At 31.1% G+C, this 25,500-nt stretch overlaps 1 protein-coding gene across 44 annotated transcripts in view; it reads left to right on the top strand.

Moving 5' to 3' along the window:
- LOC106869507 (troponin T, skeletal muscle) overlaps positions 1-25,500 on the top strand; it is a 92,086-nt gene that overhangs the window by 51,819 nt on the left and 14,767 nt on the right. For 2 of the 44 annotated variants that reach the window (XM_052969646.1, XM_052969648.1), the window contains 10 exons: positions 411-457; positions 1,911-1,925; positions 4,422-4,445; positions 7,556-7,582; positions 8,391-8,420; positions 11,646-11,672; positions 12,448-12,477; positions 16,597-16,623; positions 21,511-21,540; positions 24,337-24,376. In XM_052969646.1, coding sequence (XP_052825606.1) covers positions 438-457; positions 1,911-1,925; positions 4,422-4,445; positions 7,556-7,582; positions 8,391-8,420; positions 11,646-11,672; positions 12,448-12,477; positions 16,597-16,623; positions 21,511-21,540; positions 24,337-24,376 — 270 coding nt within the window. In that variant the 5' untranslated portion in view covers positions 411-437. The remainder of the gene's footprint in view (positions 1-410; positions 458-1,910; positions 1,926-4,421; positions 4,446-7,555; positions 7,583-8,390; positions 8,421-11,645; positions 11,673-12,447; positions 12,478-16,596; positions 16,624-21,510; positions 21,541-24,336; positions 24,377-25,500) is intronic. The other 42 variants (XM_052969649.1, XM_052969650.1, XM_052969651.1 and 39 more) reach the window with 34 other exon arrangements.

The following is a 25,500-nucleotide window of genomic DNA, read 5'->3' as shown; positions in this document are numbered from 1 at the left end:
CTTATATAACATACACGCACGAAACGAATATATGTATATACACGAACATTAATGTATATATATATATATATATATATATATATATATATGTGTGTGTGTGTGTGTGTGTGTGTGTGTGTGTGTGTGTGTGTATGCAAACATACTTCTTCACTTATATATGCATATGTATTTCCGTATGAATATAAAAATTATGACCACACACACACAATTTGTGTGTATATATATATCTATGTGTGTGTGTAAAAAAAAAACTATTCATATAGATCTATGTCTAAGAATATATATATATATGTGTGTGTGTCGATACATAAAAGTTATATTTTTATGAATACATATATACATGTTCTTTTGTGAGTCACCGTGTGATCGATTAGCTCATTGATTTTTCACCGTGTTTTTTTCTCTTTCAGTTGTTGATAGCGTAAAAGAAACCAGCCATGGACGAGGAAGACCATACGTGAGTAGACAACATTTTCTTCTGTAGTAAAGCAAATTAATGAACTAAAATAATGATAATAACGAATAAAAAATAAAACGAATGAATAAATATTAAACGAACATTCGCACTAAGATATAATTGTGTAAGAATATGAAGCAAACGATCTATTATATGTTTGAAGAATCTGTTCTTTCACCATCATATTTGTATTTTTGTATTCTAACAGAATTCTTTTTAGATGCCTGTAACTTTAAGTTTCCCCAATTATTATACTACTCACTTTTTGAAAGCGTATTTTGTCTCTCTGTACATTCTAGTGTTTGGAGTAACCATGCTATATAAAATAGTTGTGTACTTTGCGGTAAAATATCTGGCTAGTTTCTAGCCTCGTTAAAGCTTCATCAGTGAAAAGAATACTCTCCTTTTTATTAGTTTGTCTTTCAACTGTGCGATAAAATCTGAATGTAACCAATTTCTTTGTTTTTGCTTTTTCAGTATAGGCTAAGCAGTCTAAATTGTATATTTATTAAAAAGTTATGCTTATACGCTGCATTTCAAATTATGAAGCCACAAAAAGAAAACCAAAGAAAAGGAAATTATGTTTAGTGTACACTCACACACATATATATGTAGGGGTGTGAGACAAACAGAGAGTTACAAAGGGTACACATTTCTACTAATAAAATGCTAAGATTCATATTGTTAATGAAATAATATTCGGATAAATATAGCGAGCAGCTGGAACAACAAGTCTAACACGTTTTTAATCTGTTGAAAATCTCGAACGTCATCTGGTGTTGACACTAAACCATCGTATTATTTTCATTGACATAACTTGTTACGATGTCTCACATTTAAATGGAAATTTTCCTTCATCGTAGAAGAAAGAATAAAAAAAAAGTGATTTTCTAATCTATTATTGCACTGATGCAAATCGGTGTGTTAATTTGATTATCCAATCTAAAAACATCTCGACATTTTTAACTTGAAGTATAGACGGAAACATTTGTTACCAATTCTATAGTGTACGTCTTATGAGTTGGTTTAATAAGTAGGAACCATGGATAAATTGCTTTAATGCGGTTTCATTGTAAGAATCCAGATCAGTGCGGATATCTCGAAGGAGTTGAGTTTGCCACTTTTCAAGGAACAATGAAAAGTGTATCAGAGATATTAGACGGACGATTTTGTTTCTCATTCCAAAATTAAAAGCAAAATGTCTAAAGACCAAATGGATATAATCAATATTTCTAAATATACGAATGTATTATTTGTGTTTAAAATTTTTTTTCCTTTGCTTTTTTAGATCACATAAATACGAATTAGGATTAAGTCCAAGTCTTTAAAAGATATTTTCGCACTGCCTTTTCGTTTTGAATGTGTATTTTTTGTTTAAATTCTTGTATTTTCTTTGATATATCCAGCAATTAAATAAAATCATTTTTTCTTAATTTCTTGTTCTTTTTCACAGTGAGGAACAGACTGAGTAAGTATAGTAATAGAAATATAGATGAAATCTTTGATATCCTCTCCTTTTTCACCACTTTCAAAATGCACGTTGACTTGGATGGTAGCTTAATTAACGAATGGTTTTCTTATTCTAGTCTTAGTCAGTTTTGACCAAAATCCATCTTAAAGACTTTCATTGTTCGATTTCTTCCTCTCACCTTACACGCGTCTATGCAATTCTTTTAGTTATGGTATATGTGTGACACCGACAACAATCGATATAGAGAAAGAATGTAGTGGAAGAATAATTTTGAAATATTAATTTATCTTCTGTGATAACTAAGCACAAAAATTATTATTTTTGGATTCACTTAATACGATTAATTATTTAATAAGATTGCAGTATGTGAGCCACCATAATTCAGATATTAAGATCGACATACAAAGAATTTTCAGGAAATAAATTATATTAAAAAAAATAATTGCAGACGATAATGTAGTTGAAAAGAAATTAATCAAGATTTAATAGAAATCTGAAAAAAACAAACAAAAAAAAAAAAACAGCAAACCAAAAAAAAAAACGTAAAGAAGCACAACAGAATAAACAATACAATTAGATACAGCAAAAACAAAAGAAAAAGAAATCATTCTGCTACGAAAGAGAAATAATTTTGATCGTTAGACATATTACATAAAAGAAATAAAATGTAAATCTATATTTTTGTTTTCAATAATAGAATCGAATCATTACGCTAAAATCGAAAAATATCGTATTGTAGTTTAAAACGTTTGTCAGATTTACAGTGAAATCACTACTGGAAAATAAATACTTCCCAGGACTTCATTTAACGACTAGGCCAAACGGATACCAGTGGGGATAAAAGACCCAAATCTATACCAAGGGTCGACATATTAATCTAGTAATTGCAAAACTTAAGATGTAGAAATTAAGCTCTGGATCATAATGTCCTTTCGTGGAAAAGACTGCACTTTCTTTAGAGGAAGTTTGATTGAATTTTTTTAAGAGTCTTTTTTTTTTTTATAAAATACTCTATTTAGAAAATTAAATAATTAAGTTTATAGCTTGCAGAAACAATCTTTGAGTAAAAGAGTAAAACCGTGAAGTGAGAGTGACACAATTAATTCAACTAAATTATAATTACTGAAGCGGTATACTGGGAAATAAATACATTTTTATTAGGCTGATCTAATGAGAAGAAAACTCATACAAGTAAATGAAGTTTGTTGTAATGCATTTCATATAACTTAGAGACGATAATAATTAAGCAAAATGCCACGTAACTTTCTTTTGTCAAAGGTCTAACTTAGAAAAATGAAAAATAAAAAGGTAGCTAACCCCAAGACTTTTGACTTACTCAGCATGTCGACAAATAATTGATGCTACTTATTTTCTGGACTTGATGAGTTTGACTTCCAGAGAGTTGTCCACAGTTCTTTTGCTCAACGGTTGTTTCTGAATCAAGCGAATAGGATAAACATATCTTTCTAAATAAGACTTCAATCTTATGCAGATTACCTATTCCCAGAAGCCATGAACTGACGTCATGTGGAATTAAGTATTGTGGCCAGAATTTATCTGCAACGGATCAAAAATCAAGGATTATGACCTAACGGAGCAACACCTCATATCTGACATTGTGTCTCGGCACAATTCTGCTATCTCTAAATTATAAGTTAGCTCTTAAGATATATATATATATATACTATTTAAGAATTGCTAATAGACTCCTGAGCTCTCAACTAACACTCACAAGACTTAATTTCATCCATTCCTTTTTATTAATTACCTCCTTTCTTTATGAACTTGAAGAATAATATATCTCTCCTGTTTCTTCTTTTAATAGAAATCTTTTTTTCTGTTTTTCTACTTTCCTTCTTTCAGAATCTTGATGTTTCTTCCAACTACAAACTCTTATTTTTAGACTGTGTTTTGGTTTGTTTTCAAACTTAGTCTACAAGTTTTAACTTAGATTCGTTTCTACCATTTTTTTGTTAAATAAGGTTTCCTTTTCAGGTTAAGTTTGCCATATTGTTCAATTAAAACATTATATATAGTAAACATCACCTTCTGTGTAGTCATCTAGTTTTTCCTAACCAATAAGACAGTGCATGTTATTTACTTATATATTTATTCACTTGTAAGACCTGAATTGCATCCATTTAAATTTTCTAGTCTATTGTTATAATATGAATTTATAGATGCTAGTCGAGACATTAGTAATTAAATTGCTTGAGTGTAGTTGCTTTTACGCAATTTGGCTGCTTGTAAAATTTATTTATAATAATAATGATAATAATGATGTCTTCGATAATAAGCTTATTGATTTAGTTTTTATGAAAAATAATTTTGCAGATATAATTAAAGTAAGAAGTCAATGCTGCTAACAATTCCAACACACTATATAACATTAGCTTCTTTTAACAATAACAACGACAAAAATTGCAATTTAATCCGCTTTCTTAGTTGCTATTAAATCAAACGTCAATTTGCATTATTCTGCCATTTTCATAGGGAGTCTCCAGCATCTGGCTTCATGTAAGTGAGAGCTTTTGTAATTTCTCAAAATATGAGGTTTCGTTTACTTGCTATGACTGCATTTTTTCCCATCCCCATGCTTATATTTATCTACCCATCGATTTATCTATTTACCACGGTGAATTATTAATTGCATTCTACCTGCTTGCAATTAAATGAACAGAAATCAACTTCCATTTTTCTTTCCTAACAACGTTGTTTCCACATCTCATAAAATTAATGAAGTGTTTTTACTCTCCTCACAAAATTCTGATGAATGTTTTGAGATTTACGGTATTTGACTAGTCATACATTTTCTCTGAGTTGGTAAAGTTATTCTGTTACTGGTATTAGGAAGATACTAACGGGTGTTTTAAGAGGTTTAGTCTGGTAATTCTACTTTAAAATGCATAAATGAATCATTAGAATCCAAGCGAGAATTATTTTAGCGAAATATAATTACGTTAATATCATTAGAAGCCCACAAAATGACTGATGCCTATTTTAAAATAATTTCATTTCTATATCTAATAGCTTGTGTCTCCAACCAGATCATTCTTAAATAATCAAACAGTTTCTTTAATATCTGGACAATATATTTCAAGTGCCTCGAATCTTTAAGAAGAAAAATTAACTGATCACGTTTAGGCCGAGCGTATGAAGTTTTCGATCGGCTTCTTTTGTGACATAGTTTTATTCAAGCACAGCCAATTTGAATCTGAAAGTGATTTTATCTCTTTAAAGGATTAAACTGCTTCTTGTCTGAGTAAACAGGAATATCTTTCATACTTTTGCAATGCAAATGAAACAATTTGCTCTTTTACTGCTAGAGAAGAGTAAAGAGGCACATTTTTGGTTTGTTGTAACATATCGATGTTGCAGTATCTTTAGGTTTTAAATATAACACCCACAACAAAAAGAAGAAAAAAACCCTAAAAAACAGTAAAGAAAAAATGGATATTTGCATATATCCATCGGTAATTCTTTCAGCAATAATCATTAATAACATAAAATTGATCGTAGAAGTTGAGATCGACCAGTTAAAATCTGGTTACGCTCAATGTGCAGAGCAAGATACGAAGTACTGAGATATGGAAACGGTATACGTAAAGGCATTATGGTATTTTAAAATTCTTTTGACACTAAGTAAATCTATTCCCGATCGCTACAAAATATTTCAAAATTAAAGGTATTCAGTTGGTAATAATCAATTTATCAAATCTTAATATTTTGACTTCCCTATTCCAGCAACATTTACTCGGCAGCAGCTTTTCTTTATTAACTTCAAATTTAGTTTGCTGTACCTTGCTTGTTGTAAACCAATGCTTTTTTAAACAATTAAACGCATAGTAACGACACCTCTGCAGCAACACAAATAACTTCTCTGTAGTCACGCGATTGGCTAAAAATGGCAAGAAATTTTTTTGTGACTCTTCCTGGCAGCTTAAAATATAGTCTTAAATACACTATATCTGAGAAAAAAGGTAGAGTGGTCAGGACTGAAGTGGGGTTAAACCATAGCGGCATATATTGAAATCAAAGGGTTGAGGAATTTACTTTATTCATGTTCCTTCATCAATGTTACATTGAAACTCGTATTTAATTGAAGCTGTTTTGCAAACTTCCTTTGCTGTATCTGAAAAAAATATTATCTGTGGATTGATATTTGAGCCGATCGTGTAATATTTTATTTGTTCAATTAGTTTGTCCTTGCATTTATAATCACAGTGATTAGATTCTTTAACACTGAAATACGATGAAATAGTTTCGTTTCTTCTTCCTGTAATGACAGCCAAATCCACATTACCATCTTGAAAAAGAAAGGACACATTGATTAAGTTTATATATATATATATATATATATATATATATATATTTACTACCTGGAAATAAAATGGGGTAGTAACGGCTAGATCAATAACAACTGAGATTAAAACTCGATCTATATGCCGACTATTGAATTCTAGATGCTTTTTCAAGCGGACATTATGTGAGAGCCTTATGTTAACATAAACATCTGATAAGTATCTTTTTAGTCAAGAAGGTGAACTGTCAATCTCAGCTCCAGTGAAAAGAGAACATAATGCAAATAAACAATGAAATTAAACTGTATACCGATATTTCCATCCAAAAAATATCAATACAAGAATTCTTTTATCGTAAAGTATTTACAAAATACGTTTGACAAAATGGACATATTTTTATTTAAACTTTAAAACATTAAGCAACCAAACATTTGTTTTCGCCAAAGAAAACAGAAATGAGTATCCAAACTTTTGATTACATACTAAAGTGAACAAACTGGAAGCATCAATTTCCATGATAGATGTCTCCTATATCTTAATTTGGTTTGCTTTTGCAATCCTAGAACATATTTAATTTTCATCGTAAATAAGAAGTTAAAACAAATCCGTCTCTCAGATTAAGACGATAGTCGAATGCCTGATAAGATTCTGGAAAAATTCCGGATCAATGCTTATTCTATTTTATAAAATTTTTTATCAAGAATTTTTTGGACAGTAGCGATATTTGTTGTAGGTTTTTCAGAAAGCCGCAAGTATATGTTCATTCAATTTTAAACGGCAGTAGTGACAAAGTATTGTTTGTACATCTTAGGCAAAACAAATATTACAAAGAATTTCCTTCTGATGGACTAAAGTATTGATATTGTCAATGATGTGAATACGTACAAATTCTGCTGTCTCAAAAAATAGATCCGCATAGCTTTTCCTATCGGATTAAGATATTTCATGAAAGTGAATTTTATAAGGTAAAGACGATTGTTTCAAATCTAATAAGTTTGAATCAAACGAGTTTGCAATTAGCGTTCCCGTCTGCTGTATTACTCACCACTCTTGGTGTCGTTAAAAGTTTTTATTTCAAATTTAGCAACTATAACAAAAATGTGTGAAATTTCTAAGTGTTCTTAGCTCTTAACTGCTTTTGCGCATGACCGAAAGAAATTAATTCTTTTTCTTTATCATAAAAAAAGAAAACAAGACGAGAAATAAAATTTTATATATATTTATAATTTTTTTTTTGTTTGCTTTTGATATATGGATGTAATATCATTAACCATGGTGTTGAGCAATTTGGATTATTGCTAAGAATATTTTGTTTTTGCTATTCAGGCAATCAACCGAAGAGACTAGCCAGATGTAAGTTAACAGCATCAATATTTTCCTTTGAACATTTGTTTTGTTTTTGTTTAGTTGAAACATAGTGAGTCTGTTAGTCGAAGTAAACTTGTTCTACCTTTTTCAGATCAAATATATCTCTTTCAGTAACATCTGCTTTCTTAATCTTTCTCCTTTTTAACTTATTAAGGAAACCTAACATTTTCCAAGAAATTAACTACTATTCACTCTGTTATATATTTTGTTTTAGTTTTGTTCACATTTGTGTGAATCTTTTCTGTGATTATATAAAACCAGAAACCCTAACAAACAGATAAGAAAATGCTTGCTTTTATACTTCAGTTGTTATTAAATTCATGTACGTTTTTGTTTGAGATTGTTAGACTAAGTTTACTTGCAGTTCGTTTCATTCGAAGTGTGTTTCTCTTTTCAAAGAAATAATTGCCAGTACCAGTAATATACCGTTTTAAGTTATCAAGTTTATGGAGGATATTAATAACATTAAGCATTATTTCAGAGTAGACGTGAAATGATTAATATCAATATTTTAGTGAAAAAGTTTTTAGTTATTAGACAGTATCAATATTTTCCATACTTTCTGATACAAACATTTTGAGCTTCTGCAAAATCTTTGTATATACGTATGTTTGCATATATACGTGTGTGTGTGTGTGTGTGTTTATGTGTTTATGTGTATATATATATATATATATATATATATATATATATATATATATATATATATATATGGTGAATGCACTGAACGTCTGTGTGCATACATTTATGCATTTGCGTAAAATTTAAAATATATGTTTTAATTTCAATACAGAGAAACTGTGGAGGAACCTGCTGCTCCGATGTAAGATTTTTCGAAACTTCACTTATTTGAGTCTATCAGTTTTTTTCCTGAAACGCTTTGTTTCATCCTGCTTTTCACTATTTTTGTTTTACATTCCCCTCCCACCATCACACCAGACCACTGTTTCCGATTCTACAACCACTTTCCCATTTGGTGACCCTCGATTTACTCTCATCACGTATTTGGCCATAGTAGGAATAACTTCAAGACAATTGTGGCCAGTTTTTCTTCGCACAAACATTAACTAAGTTGTAAACTTCTACTTGGTCACTCGATGTGTTAGAAATAATAAACTAATATTCTTCAAATTACACTCTAATTCGTTTAATAAAGGATATATATTGGATAACATAGTCTCTGATTAAGACAAGATGGTTACATTTAGAACGTCGCTGTCGGTCATAAATCGTTTCAACGGAGTCTCTTTTGTGGCTCAGTAACAATATCTTAGTCTAGAATACTGTAGCAGTTTTGTAAATGTACTGAAATACAATTGTTAGTTGAGGCATCTGCACTCAGCTAATGTACTCATGCTCCAGCTGGATGGTGGAATGGGAAAGCACACATTCTGTTGTTGCTGGAACAAATATGATTGCTTAAAAACTCTTTTGCATTTAGAGGAAGAATATTAGAATACAGAACCAATAATTTATTTCAGGGATCACAATGACGAGTAATAAGTTGTCCAGCTGGAAATATGGGAATGTTGTGTTATAATACATGTGAATGTATTTTTCCAAACTTTTCTTGGATTGAATGGTAGTTTCTACCAAGTTATCTTGTCAAATAGACAATCACAAGAATACGAAATGTCAACTGCGACTGAAGTTTGCAATGCAAAACTTTCGTGATGACAGGAAGTCTAGATGCAGATTTGATGATTGCACATATTTGAAGATTTTAAGTAACATTCTGTAAAACACTTCACTAACAACTTTGATCCAAAGCTTTAGAAATCTAATTTAAAAATGAAATCAGCTTCATACAGCCAACAAAGCATTCAAGTCAGTGATTATAATTAAAAAATAAATATAAGCCTAATATAAATGCGAGGTACATAAAACGTGTGTGAAGTTTCGTTTCTTAGTTGACGTATTTACAGCTTCACTGCAAAGGTAGTCGCAAATTCTTAGACATATATGGAGCTCAGTTATTAGTATCTCTTAAATTGATGTATGTTGTTAATCTACTTTTCCTTTCGTCTTATTTTATATCTATCTTTTCCTTATTTTCATTTTTATGTTGAAATTATCTTTTACCACGTTTATTTATTTATTTTCATATCTAGGAATGCTTCTTCTGAAACTTTCAGCACTGAAACATATTTTCCTTAAAACCTTTACCATATTTGCATGCTGAAAGAATGTTTTATTTATACATATTCTTTTACTCACCGGAAATCACCTTCATGGAGCATCACCTCTAACTGTTTTATAAATAAAATATATCGACTTCAGTATGCGTATGGTTCTGTCGATTGGCTCAATAAATCACTTTGGCGTAAAGGGATATAACTCAATGTCAGAGTAATCTCGTGCAATGCAACAGTTTATAAAGACACACATAAGAAAGACTGTATATAAGACAGTAGGGCTGATCTATCACCAGTAAGCACAAACTATAGATCTGTTTATCGCACCTTGTCATTAAAGTAAATATAGGCGCGCTGATGGTTCTGTCTCCTGAAACAGGACTGAACTTGTATAACTTCACAACAGTAACTTAAAGATAGACACCAACACAGCAATTAAATTGGAGATAAATTTAGACCCACAGCTTTTGCTGGACTTGTGATGACACTGGTTACACGGTAGACACTGGTTGCTAGACTTTATGATGACACTGGTTACATGGTAGTAACTACATATGTTTTGGCTCTCTGTTCCTTAATTCTATCATATTAAATTAATGCTGTTCTAATATATATGAATAACAACTTATAGAAAATAGCGTTAGAAAAATTATGAATGCAGGAAGTAGAAATTAAAATTAATCTAAAACAAAATATTGGAATAGTTTAGTGTTTCAGAGAGAAATGGACTATTGCACTGTGAGAAGTCAGAAGCGGTAAAAAGTCTGACAAAATTAAATCAGTTGTACTCCTTTACGTTCTGTGTTCAAATTCTGCGCAGTCACCTTTGGGTTTCCACTTTTATGATAAATAACAACTGAAGTCGAATATTTTTTAAATTATCAAAAAATATTAATTTTATTTATTCCTTTAAGGAGGCGAAATAAAGATACATTAACAGAGAACAAAAACAATTAAAATCTTGTTGGAATATCTTGAATATTATTTCCATCAAACAGGAAAATATTCTACCAGACTGATGTGTCAAAAATTTATGATTTAAATGTAATTCTTTTAAGCAACTTTGCCAGTTCCCGTAAATAGCATGATGGTGATCCTCCTCCTCCTTCTCCTTCCTATTATCATTGTTTTTCAGTTTATATGAATTATTACTCCATTATACTGTTTAACTTTTCGCTTTATTTGTATTGTAAGATTTTATTGTAGTTAAGCATCTGTAAATTACCTAGGCGTAAAAGCTGATGCCTCCAAAACGGGAGCATATACATAGCTTCACATAGACTCACCCACTCACACGTGTGCTTTTCAAAAATTCTTTTGTAGCTTTTAAGTTATTGAGGGAACAGAACTGTTCCAAGGAATAAATGAATTACTGTTCACTCAATGATGTACATTTTGTTCACGTTTATTTTTGTTTCTTCTGTTACTATATTGGTTTAAATTGAAGATAGCAAGTAAAAAATCTAACTAAATAGATAAAAATTTGTTAGTTTTAAGACTTCAATAATTTTGTAATAAATTCATGTATTGCTTGTTTGATGTTGTTAGACTAAGTTGTTTGACTTATTCCAAGTGTTTTTTAAAAACTATTTTAGGATTGATGGTACAAGCCCCTGTAATATATTGTTATAAGTAATTAGATTTAAGAAAATTATTAATAACGGTAAAAATTATTTCAGAGTACATTTGAAATGATTAAAATCAGTATTTATAGAGGTGAGTCTTGTTATTAGACAACAGTGGTAGTATTTTCAATGTGGTATATATTACATCTGTATGTTTTTGTGTATATTTGTATATATGTGTGTGTGTCTGCATTTCTAAATGCACGATGAGCACTTATGTATATGTACGTATATATATATATGTATATTTGTACAACATTTTAAGTATTTGTTTTGATTTTAATACAGAGAAACTGTCGAGGAACATACTCCGATGTAAGATTTTTTGAAACTTAACTGCACTATTTTTTAATCTACTCTTTTTTTCCTGAAACACCTTATCTTCTCCTGCTTTTCACTATTCTTGCTTTTAATTTCCCACCCTCATCAGATCACTCATTTAAATTCCTTTCCAACTCCACAACCATTTTCCTCACTTGGTGACCCCATAGTTCCCTTCTGTCACATAATTGGCTTCAGCTGGGTTAAATTCTCAAGACAACTGTTGCCAAGTTTTCTTTGCACAAACATTAACCACCAGACTTTACTTTGTCACTCGACCTGTTAAAAAAAGCAATTTAATATCCTTTAAATTAATTCCTAACTTCTTAAATAAAGGATATATGAGATGATATGTTCCTTGATATAAAAAAGCTACGTTTGGAATGCAATTTTCTATCAGGACCGACTTGGGACTGAGATAAATCTCAGCTCATAAAGTAAAAGGTTATAACAATGCTGTAGATCCAATGATGGGCTGAATCAACATCACTATTACAGCAAAATGAATTATTTGCTTTTAGTCTATTACTGCAGAAATAAACAAGAGTTGCTTGTAGTCGCTTTGCATTTGAAAGAAAATTCTAGAACATACTCTGCTAAATAATTTCTTGAATTACGGTTAATCACGAAGGTTGCTATCAGCCTGTTGAATTCTGCAATAAAGCCCAAGAGAAGCAAACAACGAGAGAGAGAGAGAGTGTGTGTGTGTGTGTGTGTGTATTTATACATTTATGTAAAATTTTAAATATGTGTTTTGATTTTAATACAGAGAGACTGTTGTGGAACCTCCTGCTCCGGTGTAAGATTTTTCGAAACTTATTGCATTTATTTTAGTCTATCGGTTTTTTTTCCTGAAACGCTGTGTTATCCTGCTTTTCACTATTTTTGTTTTATATTCCCCCACCATCACACCAGACCATTCTTTTAAGTTCCTTTCCAATTCTACAACCATTTTCCATTTAGTGATCCTCGATTCACTCTCATCACGTATTTGACCTCAATTGCACAAGCATTAACCGTCTAGTAAACTTCTATTTGGCCGCTCTACTTATTAGAAATAATAACCTAATATTCTTCAGATTACATTCTCATTTGTTTAATAAAGGATATATATTGGATAACGCAGTCTCTGATAAAGAAAAACGACGGGATGGTTACGTTGGGAACTTCAGTTTTCATCACAAGTCTTTTCAATCAAATATAATTTGTGGCTCAGCAACAACTTCATAGCCAAGATTATTGTAGCAGCTTCCCAATGTACTGAAACCTTATCGTAACTTGAAACAACATTCGGCTCTGCTAATATTTTTATATCAGGAATTGTGATGGAAAACAAATTTAATTAAGAAAAATAGAGAAGAATATCATTTAATATAAATTCTAAGTACGTAAAATGTGTGCGCGGTTTCGTCTCTCAGTTGAAGTCTCTACAATTTTATTGACTACAAATTCCGTAGCGATGGGAAAGTACACGCCATTGACAAGCTCCCAAGAAGAGTGTAAAGCGTTTGGCGTTCCTGTGAGTTGCTGAAAATGTTCGGTTCACCCCAATATTTATTGTGTTTTTAACACAACATATCTGTGAAGTGATTTTCTACCAGACAAAACCACAGCCTGATGCCTGTTAATGGTGTACATGCGTTAAATATGATACATAAATAGCTTTTACAATATTTCCCTTTAAGATATTTTCCTTTCCTTTGTAACATCAACTCATTAAATAGGATTAATTCTTTTTGTGAATCCTATCTTCTTTTCGTCTTAATTTATTTTTCTCCTCTATTTCATTAAAAAAATCTTTTGTTTTAAACTTTCGTTTGACCTGATTATCTTTTCCACATCTAGGAATGCTAATCCCGAAACTTTCAGCACTGAAGCATCTTTTCTTCAAAAATCGTTTTCATATTTGCTTGCTCAAAGCGTGTTATATAAATGGCGATCCTGACGATTTATTTTCAAATGTTTTTTTTTATTATTTATGTCGACCTCTCATTTCCTATCTCTATGGAATGTCCCTGCAGTCTTTAGTATAAAAAGACCTCATTGAATATCAAAGTAGTCTCCTGGAATGCATTGTTACACACACACACACACACACGCACACACACTTCGGCACAGTCTTCGTCTAATATATTACGTAGACGTAGGATTTCATAACTTAGAAATAGATCGAAATTCGTGATCTTTGTTGGATACAATATATTGCCGGTGGCAAAATCCCAACTCATGGTTGGTACTATTACTGTCATTCTAGCTGTCGGCAGTTTGTAAAACATTTAAAATCTAGTAGAAAATAATGTTAGACAAATTATGAACGTGAAAAGCAAAAATTAAAGTAAAAAAAGAAGTACCCCCCCCCCCAAACACACAGGGAAATTGATCAGTGGATGGTCGAAAATGGAAGAATTTAATACGGAGTGCTTGCAATTTCTAGCTAGTTGCATCGTTTACGCTCTGAGTTAAATTTCAGATCACACTGAGGTTGCTACTATTGTTTTTCTCTTGAATCTATAAATATCAAGTGAAAACAGGGTGAGGTATGCTCGGGCATTTATATGGAATTTCAGCAATTTCTTTTCTTTTGTAAATGTTCTTTAAATTACCTCTTTCTCAAGCTTTTACGAATTTCAGACTGAAATGCCAAAAATGTTATGATTTCAACGCACTTGTTTCTAGCAGCTCTGTCAATTCAAATAAAAAGCATGATGATAATTCATCTTTTACCTTTCAGTTTTTAATACCTATTGTTCTACACTTTTCAACTGTTTTAAAAATGTCTGTTTAGTAGTTGTAAGATATTTCAGTTAGATATAAGATTATTACTAATACAAATAAAAAGATTACCTTTTTAAAATTAAAATAATCTAATAAATATTGAAATTCTGTAATTTTTTCCATGTTTAATTTTGAATATTGTGTAATTTCTAAACCACATTGTTTTGGTGTTTCCCTATGTCACAGTTATATGATGTAGTATTTGTGATATTTGTAAGAGTATGAATTGTGTATAGTTTGTTTTGAAACTTCATCCATTTGATTGTGTTTATATTTCGGTGTTGACAAAATTGTTCATCAGTCTTATGTAAATTCAGAAGGTGAGGTGGTTGATGGTTAAGCTTTTGATCTATTTGCTCTAGATTCATGAGCTCAAATCCCTGTTAACTTTATTTATGAGACCAAACCGTTTAAAACTGTATTGCTTTATCGCAGTCCATATAACTGCTCCAGAATACGTACCAGACCCATTAGCAATAAGGATCAAAATCTGTAGCAGATTGTTGTTTGCATTTAACACACACACACACACACACACACACACACATAATTCCAACTGGCTTTCTCTTGTGATTAGAACCAACAATGGTTTTCGGCCACATTGCTATCAGTTGTGTATTGCAGACGAACGTGATTCTGTTATCTACAACAACCCATATCACATTTAAACTACAAAGAATAAAATTGTCACCACAAGGTAGACATACTGGAGAAGCGAAGTTTCCCTCATAGGCGAACCGGTTAATTGGTAGTCAGTTTTACAGAAGATTATAGATTATATGCGAGTGGTAATGTTTTTAGACATTCACTTGCAAATCTATTTGAAGTGAATTGAGAAAGAATAAGAAATTTAAGGAATATAAGCATATTTTCATATCGTGAAGTATGATTTTAAAAAATCAGTGTTTTGATGCGCTGGGGCATAATTGTCATTATGAAGCTCCAGTCAGCTCTGATAGAGAAAACATACAATGAAGACATGCTCTCAGAGGTAATTTTACCATACCTATCCCTTTAGTGACACAGGCCCAAGCGCACCTAGGGCTTTTATCGATTACTTTCAAAAACAGTGAAAGGATTTAACTGCTATTTCTAACCACTTAAGTGGTCCTCTAGCTGTTTCATATCGCAGAAAATTGTTGCTTTTGCTTGGACCCCAGACAACAGGTTGGTATATAAAAATGACTCATTGCTGATGGTTTTTAGTTAATGCATTTCAGTTTACTTTACGGCAGACACAATTTATGCATTATTAATAATTAACAATAATGAAGTAAAATTTAACGGCAGAAAGGATGATGCAAAATACCTTCTGGTATTTTCTCTAGTTCTGTGTTCAAATTACACCAAAGTTGAATTTGGCTTTCACCCTTCCGAGGGCAGCAAAGTACCCTTTAACTACTGGATATATGCAATCAACTAACTCCCTCTTCTCATGACTGTTGTATTTATACCTAAATCGGAAAACATTAATATTAGAATAACCAGGGTGGTGCATTGGTAGAATCGTTAGGAATTTGGCTTAGGTTTGTGCCTTGCAGCATTTCTTCCGAACTTTTCTATTCTGAGTTCAAATCTTAACGGAGCCAACTCAGACGTTTATCTCTTCAGAATAGGTGGCGGTAAAATATACCAGTCACTAACTGAGGTCACTAGTCTCGACTATTCATCCCACCCACCAGACAAAATTGAGGTTTTGTGCCTATATTGGAAATATATGAAGAGCAGTAGAGTTGCAAAGTAAATGCAATAATTAGTAAGAACTCAAATGTTTATCCATAGTATACGAACACAAAAAGGAATGTTAATTTTATGATATATATCGACCTCGCAGTGAAAAAATTTAGAAATCTACTTCATCATTATCATTGAATCTGGTTGGCAAAATAATTTAGGATGGAAGCTTCCGATGGGCTGAAATTTCAATTTAGCTTTGAGTCCCAGTTGATGTAAACCATGGTGATTATTATCCATACGAAAAGTTTATAAATATAAGACTTATGACAGTGAAAAATTGTACTACAATTGAAAAGGATAAATTTTTGTTGTCATTGTTGTTATTGTAATAAGATTTTTTTTGTGTTTGTTGTTATGCTTTTGTGGTTGTAATTTGTGTTCAAAATTTAAATTATTTAATTTTTAGGGAGACAACCGAAATTCCCAGCAATGAGTAAGTTAGCACTAATATCAAATAATATCTATATATCTGTCTCTCTCTCCCCCTCTCTCTCTCTATTTTTTTTCATAAATCTTATTTTCGTACGCACATTATTTATTCTCTTGTGGTTCATTATCGTTTGCTCCTATCACTATCGTCAACATTGTCTTCTTTACTATTTTCTGCTTCTGAAACCGTCCTTATAATCTTTATCATTGACCTAATTTTCTTGTTATTCACTTTATTACAATAGTAAAAATAAATTTCCTCTTCATTACAACATCCATATATACAGGTTTACCAGAAATTAAAAAATTAAAAATTGTTTTATGATATCTAGTGATACTACTTTTACTCAAACTCTCTCTCTCTCTCTCTCTCTCTCTCTCTCTCTCTCTCTCTCTCTCTCTAATACATATATATATATATATATATATATATATATATATATATATATATGGATATATTTATATGTATAAAAGGCTATCCTATCCTATCTATCTATCTATCTATCTATCTATCTATCTATCTATCTATCTATTCCTCTCTTTCTCTCTCTCTAGATATATGAATACACACAACACTAAACTGTACGCTCAGATCATAGGTTTTCCAATGCTACAGCAGAAACTACTTCAAGAAAACCCATTATGCATCTTAACCACACAACCCTAATTCTCGCCCATATAATTATGAATTCTACGAAATACAAAAATACTATACAGTTTCATACTTTGCGCTTCCTATCATAAATTTGTTGTAGCAAGAAATTGTTTTTTACTGTTGTTGATGTCACATGTAATCCCAATGGAATTTTTGTTATTGTTTATGGTGTCCTGATAATTTTTGTACGAAAGTTAATTCCTTAATTTGTAGAGATACAACCGAAGATCCTAGCACTGAGTAAGTTTATTGTTATTGTTACATTAAGTTATTTAGTTATCACTCTTTTTAACAAGAAATTTTGCCTTCATACATTCATTTCACCACCATATTGTTGTTCTTTCATCTCACATTTACCCCTTCTTTCGTTCATCATTCTGCCTTCATTTTTCTTTTTCTTCTTCTTTCATCCTTCTTCTTATCGTTATTTATATTAAACGAAAGATTCTCGCCAGGTAAATCGCTGTACAGTTCTTAAGTAATCCACTTCCTTTTAGTCAATATATCCTTTTACATTTTACTGATGTAAAACTTTTGTTTATTTCTGCTCAAACTCAGCTTTAATCAAAGCCATACAAGTTCTGACTTATTTCTTCTTCCTTTCAGACTGTGGGTTTAGTGGAAATTTGTTCGCTTGCTAATTCTAGTTTGTCAATCGATCTCTTGAGATCCCAACTCATTGGCCTATTTAATATTATACAGACAGTAGTAGGATGCTTATCACCAGAGTAGATATCAAATAACCATACCTACAGGAGAAGAAATAATGGTAAATATACGAGAGATACAACTTATTGAAGCTATTTATATAGTGTATATAATGTAATTTCTTTTTGGATCTCGTTGCCCCCGATTATCTCATTGAGAGTTCCTTATAGCAAGGCATGCAAGCTCTCTTGTGGGGACTGTGAAGATTGGAAACTTGACGAAGAAATTGCAATGCATAATAGAATGAAAATGGTTTCAAACAGCTTAAATTTATCCAACAACATGGCGAAGAACGTAGGGCTATATAGATAAATATTTTAGTTTGTCTTCTCACTGACAAAGTGCAGGATTAATCGTAGCAACGTTTTGGTGGAGTTTGATAGCTGGCAGTTAAAGAACCACTGGTTTAATTGGTCTGTCTGTTTTCCTTTCTCTCTCTTTAACTTCATTTACTTGTATACCTATATAGCTATCCAACCATTTATCAATATCCTCTTTTTATTTCATCTGCATTATCTATCTGTTAAACTCCCTCACTTATTCTCTCGTCTGATATGTCATGTATATATAGATGTATGTATTATGTGCATATTTCTAGTTTTACGGATGCACATATAAGTTTCTCTTTTTGCTAATCCGTATAGCATGTCTTTATTAGGTCTTTAAGTGCACTTCTGTCATTACCACAAGGAGTATTTCACCTTTCCTAATTTCATGGCTTATTTTTGTTTTTGAAGCAAAATGGAAAAAACACCAAGTTTTTATTACTTTATGATTACAGCCACCATCACAAATTTTAGTAGCGTAATTACCACTATTAATACTCTGTTCATTGTAATATTATCACAAGAAGCAATTTTCATTTAATTTCAAATCTGATTCACCTTTCATTTCGTTCTTATATTCATCATTCTCAGGATGCATGAAAACACTATTTTTTCTCAAGTTGATAGTTTCACTTTCTGTTTTATGCTTTAATTATCAATAAAAAATTGATTCTTCTTTGAACGCAAAATTATTCTTTTACACACTTTCTAATGAAAAAAAAAATATTTTATCAAAGGGAAATTGCACTTCAAGAGCTGCTGTGAAAATTAACAGAAAAATATTTTTATTGGCTGAGAAACACTCATCATAAAAATCATAGCTGAATACTTGAAAAAGATTTTATAATGTCTCATAATTCCTATATCTTTGTAGAATATCATGCAAGTTTGAATAACAGTCAACAGTATGCCGAGGAAAAATTGTATTTATTTAGGAAATACTACCTGTGATTTATTCCACTTATGATAGTTACAATCGAGCCAATAATTTAAGTAACTCTAATATGTAGTCATCCGTTGCAATCCAACATGATTTGATTTCAGCATGCATCATGTCTTCCACTATTGTTTTTTAAGTGTCTATATATCGTGGGCACATAAAACACTCTTGATTCTTCCACTCTTGTCCTAGTGAAATTACAAAGAAACCAAAATAGCCCAACGCTTACGTGGTACTTTAATAAAATAACTGCTTATGCAGAAGTTCACTGAGATAATATAGTAATAATATTTTCAGAACACTGGCACAAGGCTAATAGTTCGAAGACAGCCACACTCGAGTAAATCAATATGAATACTCGATTGATGCTCATTTTATCCAATCCAAATGGTTGGAAGACTAAACCATCCACAGAGGGATTTGAACTCAGAATATAGAAAAGTAAGGGAAACGGAAATATTAAAATACCTCAAAGAATTTTGAGGGGACACACTGGTACTCTACCGATTCTGTCAGTCAACTATAGTTGTGATATCAATCGTAACTAAGAATGGAAATTAGAAAACAGTTGTCATTGTTGTTGGCATTATAGAATGTAAAGCAATGTAGATAGACTAAGTTTTATAAGAAACTTAAGAGAAAATAAATACACAGGATATCAATAAAAGCGACAATAAATCAAACGAGACGGCTATTTTTAGCCTTTTTTCTTCTTTGTATTACGTTTTTATAGAATTTCATATATCTAAAATTCTACTGATTTGGCTTTAAGATGATTTCGTTCAAACCGTACTAAATTATCCTTATAGAAGTACAGTGAGAAAAATTAACCAACTTGTATATAAGTTGGCTCAAGTTCATGAGTATAGAAAGAAATGTTCTTGAAGTATGATTATCTACCTTTGTTGCAAATCTGTCTATTTTAAAATCGTTTCTCTTTCAGTCGTAGATTTTAGTCTTTATATAACTTTCTATTTACTTTACTTTTATTTCTTTTTTATCTAGATGGATGCTGCATGTTAACCTGAATAATGTATCTTAAAATCTTAATTTTGTTGAATTTATTTTTGTCTTTACTTTTCACCCTCTCTTAATCATTTCCTTTAGAATTTTATAAAATGTCTAAATGTTTATATATATATATATATATATGTGTGTATGTATGTATAGATACAGACTCTTTCTAGCAATCTTAGTAATTCTGTTCAAGACTAATTATATCACTCATTTTCTGTACTTAAGATTTCTCTTTATGCTTATTTTCCTTTTTCGTATATATATTCTTTGTTTTGCTTGTCTAGATTCATTTACACACCAGAAAAATTATTTTCTCGACAAAGTATAATGTAACTTATATTGGTCATTTTATTTTCCTACTTATTTCTTTTCATTTCTATTCATGTCATAGACGTTGTCGCAAACTTTGAGATAACGAGGGTGAATTTTAGATGGAACTGAATCATGCTTAGTTAGAGTAATGAGGTTGAAGGCTACAAAAGAAAATACAAAAAAACCCCCCAAAAAACATAAGCAAAGAATGTGCTTTAAAGCCACAGAAAATATATACAAATTGACACAAAGATAGTTAGGTCGTTTGTATAGTTCTTCTTTTGTCATGTACTTGAGATAAACAGATTTTATTTATTTACTTATTTATTTACATCGTCACGAGTTATTTTGAAAAAGATAGTTAACAAAATCAAGAAAATAAAAGAAAAACCTCAAAAAGCACAAAAAGAAGTTAAAAAAATTCAAATATCAACAGAATAAAGCAAAAAGAAAAATCAAAATTTCAAACAAAACAAGAAAAAATTGATGAAAAATATTAATAACAAAAGATAAGGTAATAAAAGATTAGTATCTTGAATAAGGAATTATCCAAATATACAATTTGAAATTAACGCTGCGTTCTAGAATTTGGATGTTACTTTACAACCACTAATGCGACTTCATCAAGAAATATTTTTCACAAGTTGCTTACTTGTATTTTATTTCATTTATACTATTATTATTCGTTATGGTTTTTGGATGAACTTCATGAATATGAAATATCTATTCTACAAAAGAAAAAAAACCCAAAAAACACGAAAGTCTATGGAACTGAAAACCGTACCTCTGTCGTAGGTTTTTCGCATTATTTTGCAGATATTATTAGAGTTAAATGTTGCTTTTAGTATTGTTTAATGTTGCTGATGTATCTCTTGTTCTCGCTGTTTTGTTATTGTTACTGTTGCTGAATATAATAGTTGTGTTTATTTACAGATCAACTGGTGGCGATGAGGGAACCGGATCGTAAGTTCGACTTTTTTTTAGACTGATTACTACAAAATGTAGTTTGTAGACATAGAGAAAACATGTCCGACTTTTCTCTATTCATCCTTGCTTATCTTTTTTCCGCCCACCAACTTTCAATTAAAATTGTTTCATTCCTATTTTTGTGTTAAATATTTGCATATGTAGTTGTAGATAGTCTGAGTTTGGTTTTATTTCCAGGTGTTGTGTTTTTTCTTGTTTTTTTTGTAGCCTATGAATACACATGTAGAATGAAAAAACTAAAAACAAAAACTATCTGCAGTGATTTTGTAGTTAGTGTTTAAATCGAATGCTTAGTTTTAGGACTTTAAAAGAAAATCAGTTATAGTAAACCACACAAGTTATGACTGAAAAATTAGATTTCTATTTCAGAAAAAAATCATATATCACGTATATTCTAAAGAATCAAATAGAATGTGTCTATGGTAAAGAGATAATATTTATTTCACTATTTGGTTTATTTTCCCAACTGCAAAAATATCTGAGATATCGTTACGACAATACTAGTTATCCTTTCAAATTTCAAAGTATATTATGGGAAAACACACTGGTGTTGTTTTACTAAAGTAAATAAGATAACTTGAAATTAACATTAAAAGTGAACGAAATACTCTTTGCCTATGCTCCTCCCAGTACTTGCAGCTTTGATTCGAATCTATTCATGATACCTATTTAAAGTTTGCAGCTGGACCGTTATGACCCAAAGAATATTTGTTATAGACAATGTGTAGCGCTGAACTTAGGTCTCATATTCTGTGACAATTTGAATGTTATGTAAAACCCAAATGAGTCGTAGAGTCGCCATCAAAGACTTTATTTTTATGTAGTATCGGAAGTAATTCATTCAAGCAGATGTCAGCTTTCTGTAGAATGCCGGCTTCGGTCGAAACATATAGTCTTTTTGCTATATCACACGTTCGGATGACCTCTACTCAACTACTTCGACGTCTAGACTTCTCCTTCTATATCTACGTATTGGGCTAGCCTACTTCGTCGTCTGGGGGCGTCGACACAACACTTTTGGTGCACATTAAATTGAAACAGATGGGCTGAAAACCGAACTAGTGTCCAACACATAAGAAAGCGAGTGGCTCCGTAGCACTCAATGGTGCACAAAGTAATATTTATACTATACTTTTAAATAGTTTAAAATCAATATAGATTCTAATGTTACATGCTCAAAGAATTTTAACGTTCTTTACCAATATAAATATTGACTCTATGCTTATAATACATTCACTAAGATAGATTTACTCAAATTCTTGAATTCATCAAGTTTACACTTGTATTCATCTAATCACTCACAATCTTTAGGATTGTAAAATTATCTGTTGCATAACAAATTGTTGTTACTGTATATTTATCTTTAAAGGTAGATAATTAGCAGAAGGAAAAACCAACATAAAACGTTCTTCTTTGAAATAGAGTCGTACTAAATGTTTGTAAGTGGAGACGATAGAAACCAATAAAATAATTATTAACCAAGGATTCTTGAGACATGCTTTGTAAATATAAATTTATACTTTGATGAACAGGCATATTACATAAGATATATTATGGAGTGCCTCACATCTATGTTAACTTGAGCAACAAGTTCATTAATGTAAACAAATTCTAAGCTCAGAATACTGTGTGCCTGTGTTTCAGGAAATCAGTTATGACACTTCTTATATGAAGTCTCACAAACAGTTTGAAATAGAGAATTAACGAAAATTACGTGATAAATTTCAAACAACTCTGAAGCAGAAAAATATGCATTTCGGACAATTTTGCAATCTGGTTGCTAGACACACATCTTTGTGAATAAATTGCATAAAGTACACACTATAACCAAGTAAATGTTTTTCTATTTACAAAATAGAACATTGTCTCTAAGAGAGAAACTCTTTTCGCACAACTTTATACATTTATCCATCTTGCCCTGTGTGTATGCATACACATTCACATATGTCTGTCTGTACATCTGTGTCTGCATTTATGTGTGTGATGATAATACACTCGTATATACTGGCATATAGAGAGAGACATATAGAGGAAAATACTTACATATATAAATAGTGCATCAGAATAAAATATGCTTAGAGAATGCTTGGAAAGTGTATTGATTGACGTAATGTAGCAGAAATTTTAATCATTTGATAGTTACTGCTTGTATTCTTGTGTTGTGTTGGTAGAAATTAAGTAATTCATAAATTATCTTTATTTTTCTATAGCAAGCTAACTCCTTTTTACTAATAAATGTATGTTATATATATCTTATGAATTGAAGTAATTTTACTTTCTTTTTCATAGGAAAATATTGTTTTAATTTTGTATTTTTCCTCATAGTCTAAGATTTAAATTAATATATTTTTTTTTATTAATCTTGACTTATTAATTCACAAAGTTTTCTCGTTTGAACTTATAATCTATTTCTTCTTCATTCACTTCATTTACTTCATGTTTATTTATTTATTCATATTTCATTCTCACACTAGAACAACCCTTTGTTATCGGGTGATACACTCTTCAGTAGATTTATTTTATATTTCACTATATCTTGCTACAGAATCTGTCTAGGTCTAGACGTTAGAATATTTTGTTTGCTTCAACATTTTTAAAATTAATTTTAACCCGAGATAACAGAGTATCTCCGCTTCCTCAACTCTATTCATCGCCTAAAATGGTGTAGACGAAATAAAAATAGTAATATAATAATAGATTATTATTCAGTGATTGAATTTTATTTAATTAATAAAGCTTTCAATATCTATTTTTGTTTTTTTGCTAATGCAGATCGTTCGAAGGTGCAGATGAGGCTAAAGTCAAGATGGAGGTAAGTATTTCCGTTTTTTTCTGTCGTATGAATGTTTCTCTCAAAGCTAATTTTAATATTCCATAGCGATCGCTCTTTTGAGCCAATGTATCTTTGTGGGGCACCATTGTTTACGAAGTAGCTCATTACCATAATCATTGACAACGCCACACTATTATGGAAGTCTTTAATTTACACATAATGACGAACTTAGCATCTACGGTATGTATATGACTTGGGTATGGAATGAGATCCACTTGCCAGAAATTGTAGCAAGATTTTCCTCAAGATGGAATGATCAGTAGTAGAACATCTTTGACATTAACATGATCGATTAAGGCAAACATATGGTTAAAGGATAACAAAAGCACTAAATGAGTAATCATCGACGTGAAAGTACGATCTGCTGGAAATAACAGTAAAATATCAATGAAACCATGTTGGAATATATGGTCTGAGATTATACATGTCAGAAGATATGTCACGGTCGGAATGTCTTCGATTATAAATAGCCTTCATCAAGGCTGATCCGCAATATAACAACAATACGCACACTAAGTACATTGTAGGAGAGTATTCCTTTGTGTCTCCTAAGTGCAAAATTGTGTTGCTTTGTTTTAAACATAAGAGATGATATAAAGCTTTGGTGATGCAAAAGGGAAAAATAAAACTTAAAATATGCGTATATGTATGTATATTTTTATATTAATATTTAGCTGAAGTAACAGAGTAACTGAAGGGACGAGAGTTTCGTGCCTATGCACGAAATTCTCGGCCTTTGAGTCACTTTGTTGCTTCTGTTAATTATTATTATTATTATTATTATTATTATTATTATTATTCATAATAATGATAATATATGTAGGATTAAAAGGATAAAGATCCTTCCCGGATCAAATAGACTCATGGGGCTGGTTTCCCGGTTTTTAGTGTTGGATAGATTGTTTTGCAGTAATTGTTCCGGATCTTTGCATTATCAGTTGTTTAAATCCCACCAAGGTCAACTGTGCCTCACACACTTGTGGGGACGATTAACAGAGTAAGATAAGGTTTTCGACAAGATCTATCTTATCCCTTTCTGTGTCTCTGTGCTTCTAGCTTTGGCAGAAGATGGGCTCCGACAGATCTTGTTTGTGGGTGAAGAC

The sequence above is a fragment of the Octopus bimaculoides genome, chromosome 7 (genome assembly GCF_001194135.2).
Source record: "Octopus bimaculoides isolate UCB-OBI-ISO-001 chromosome 7, ASM119413v2, whole genome shotgun sequence".
Classification (NCBI taxonomy): Eukaryota; Metazoa; Mollusca; class Cephalopoda; order Octopoda; family Octopodidae; genus Octopus; species Octopus bimaculoides.
This window is presented reverse-complemented; position numbering and strand designations above follow the sequence as displayed.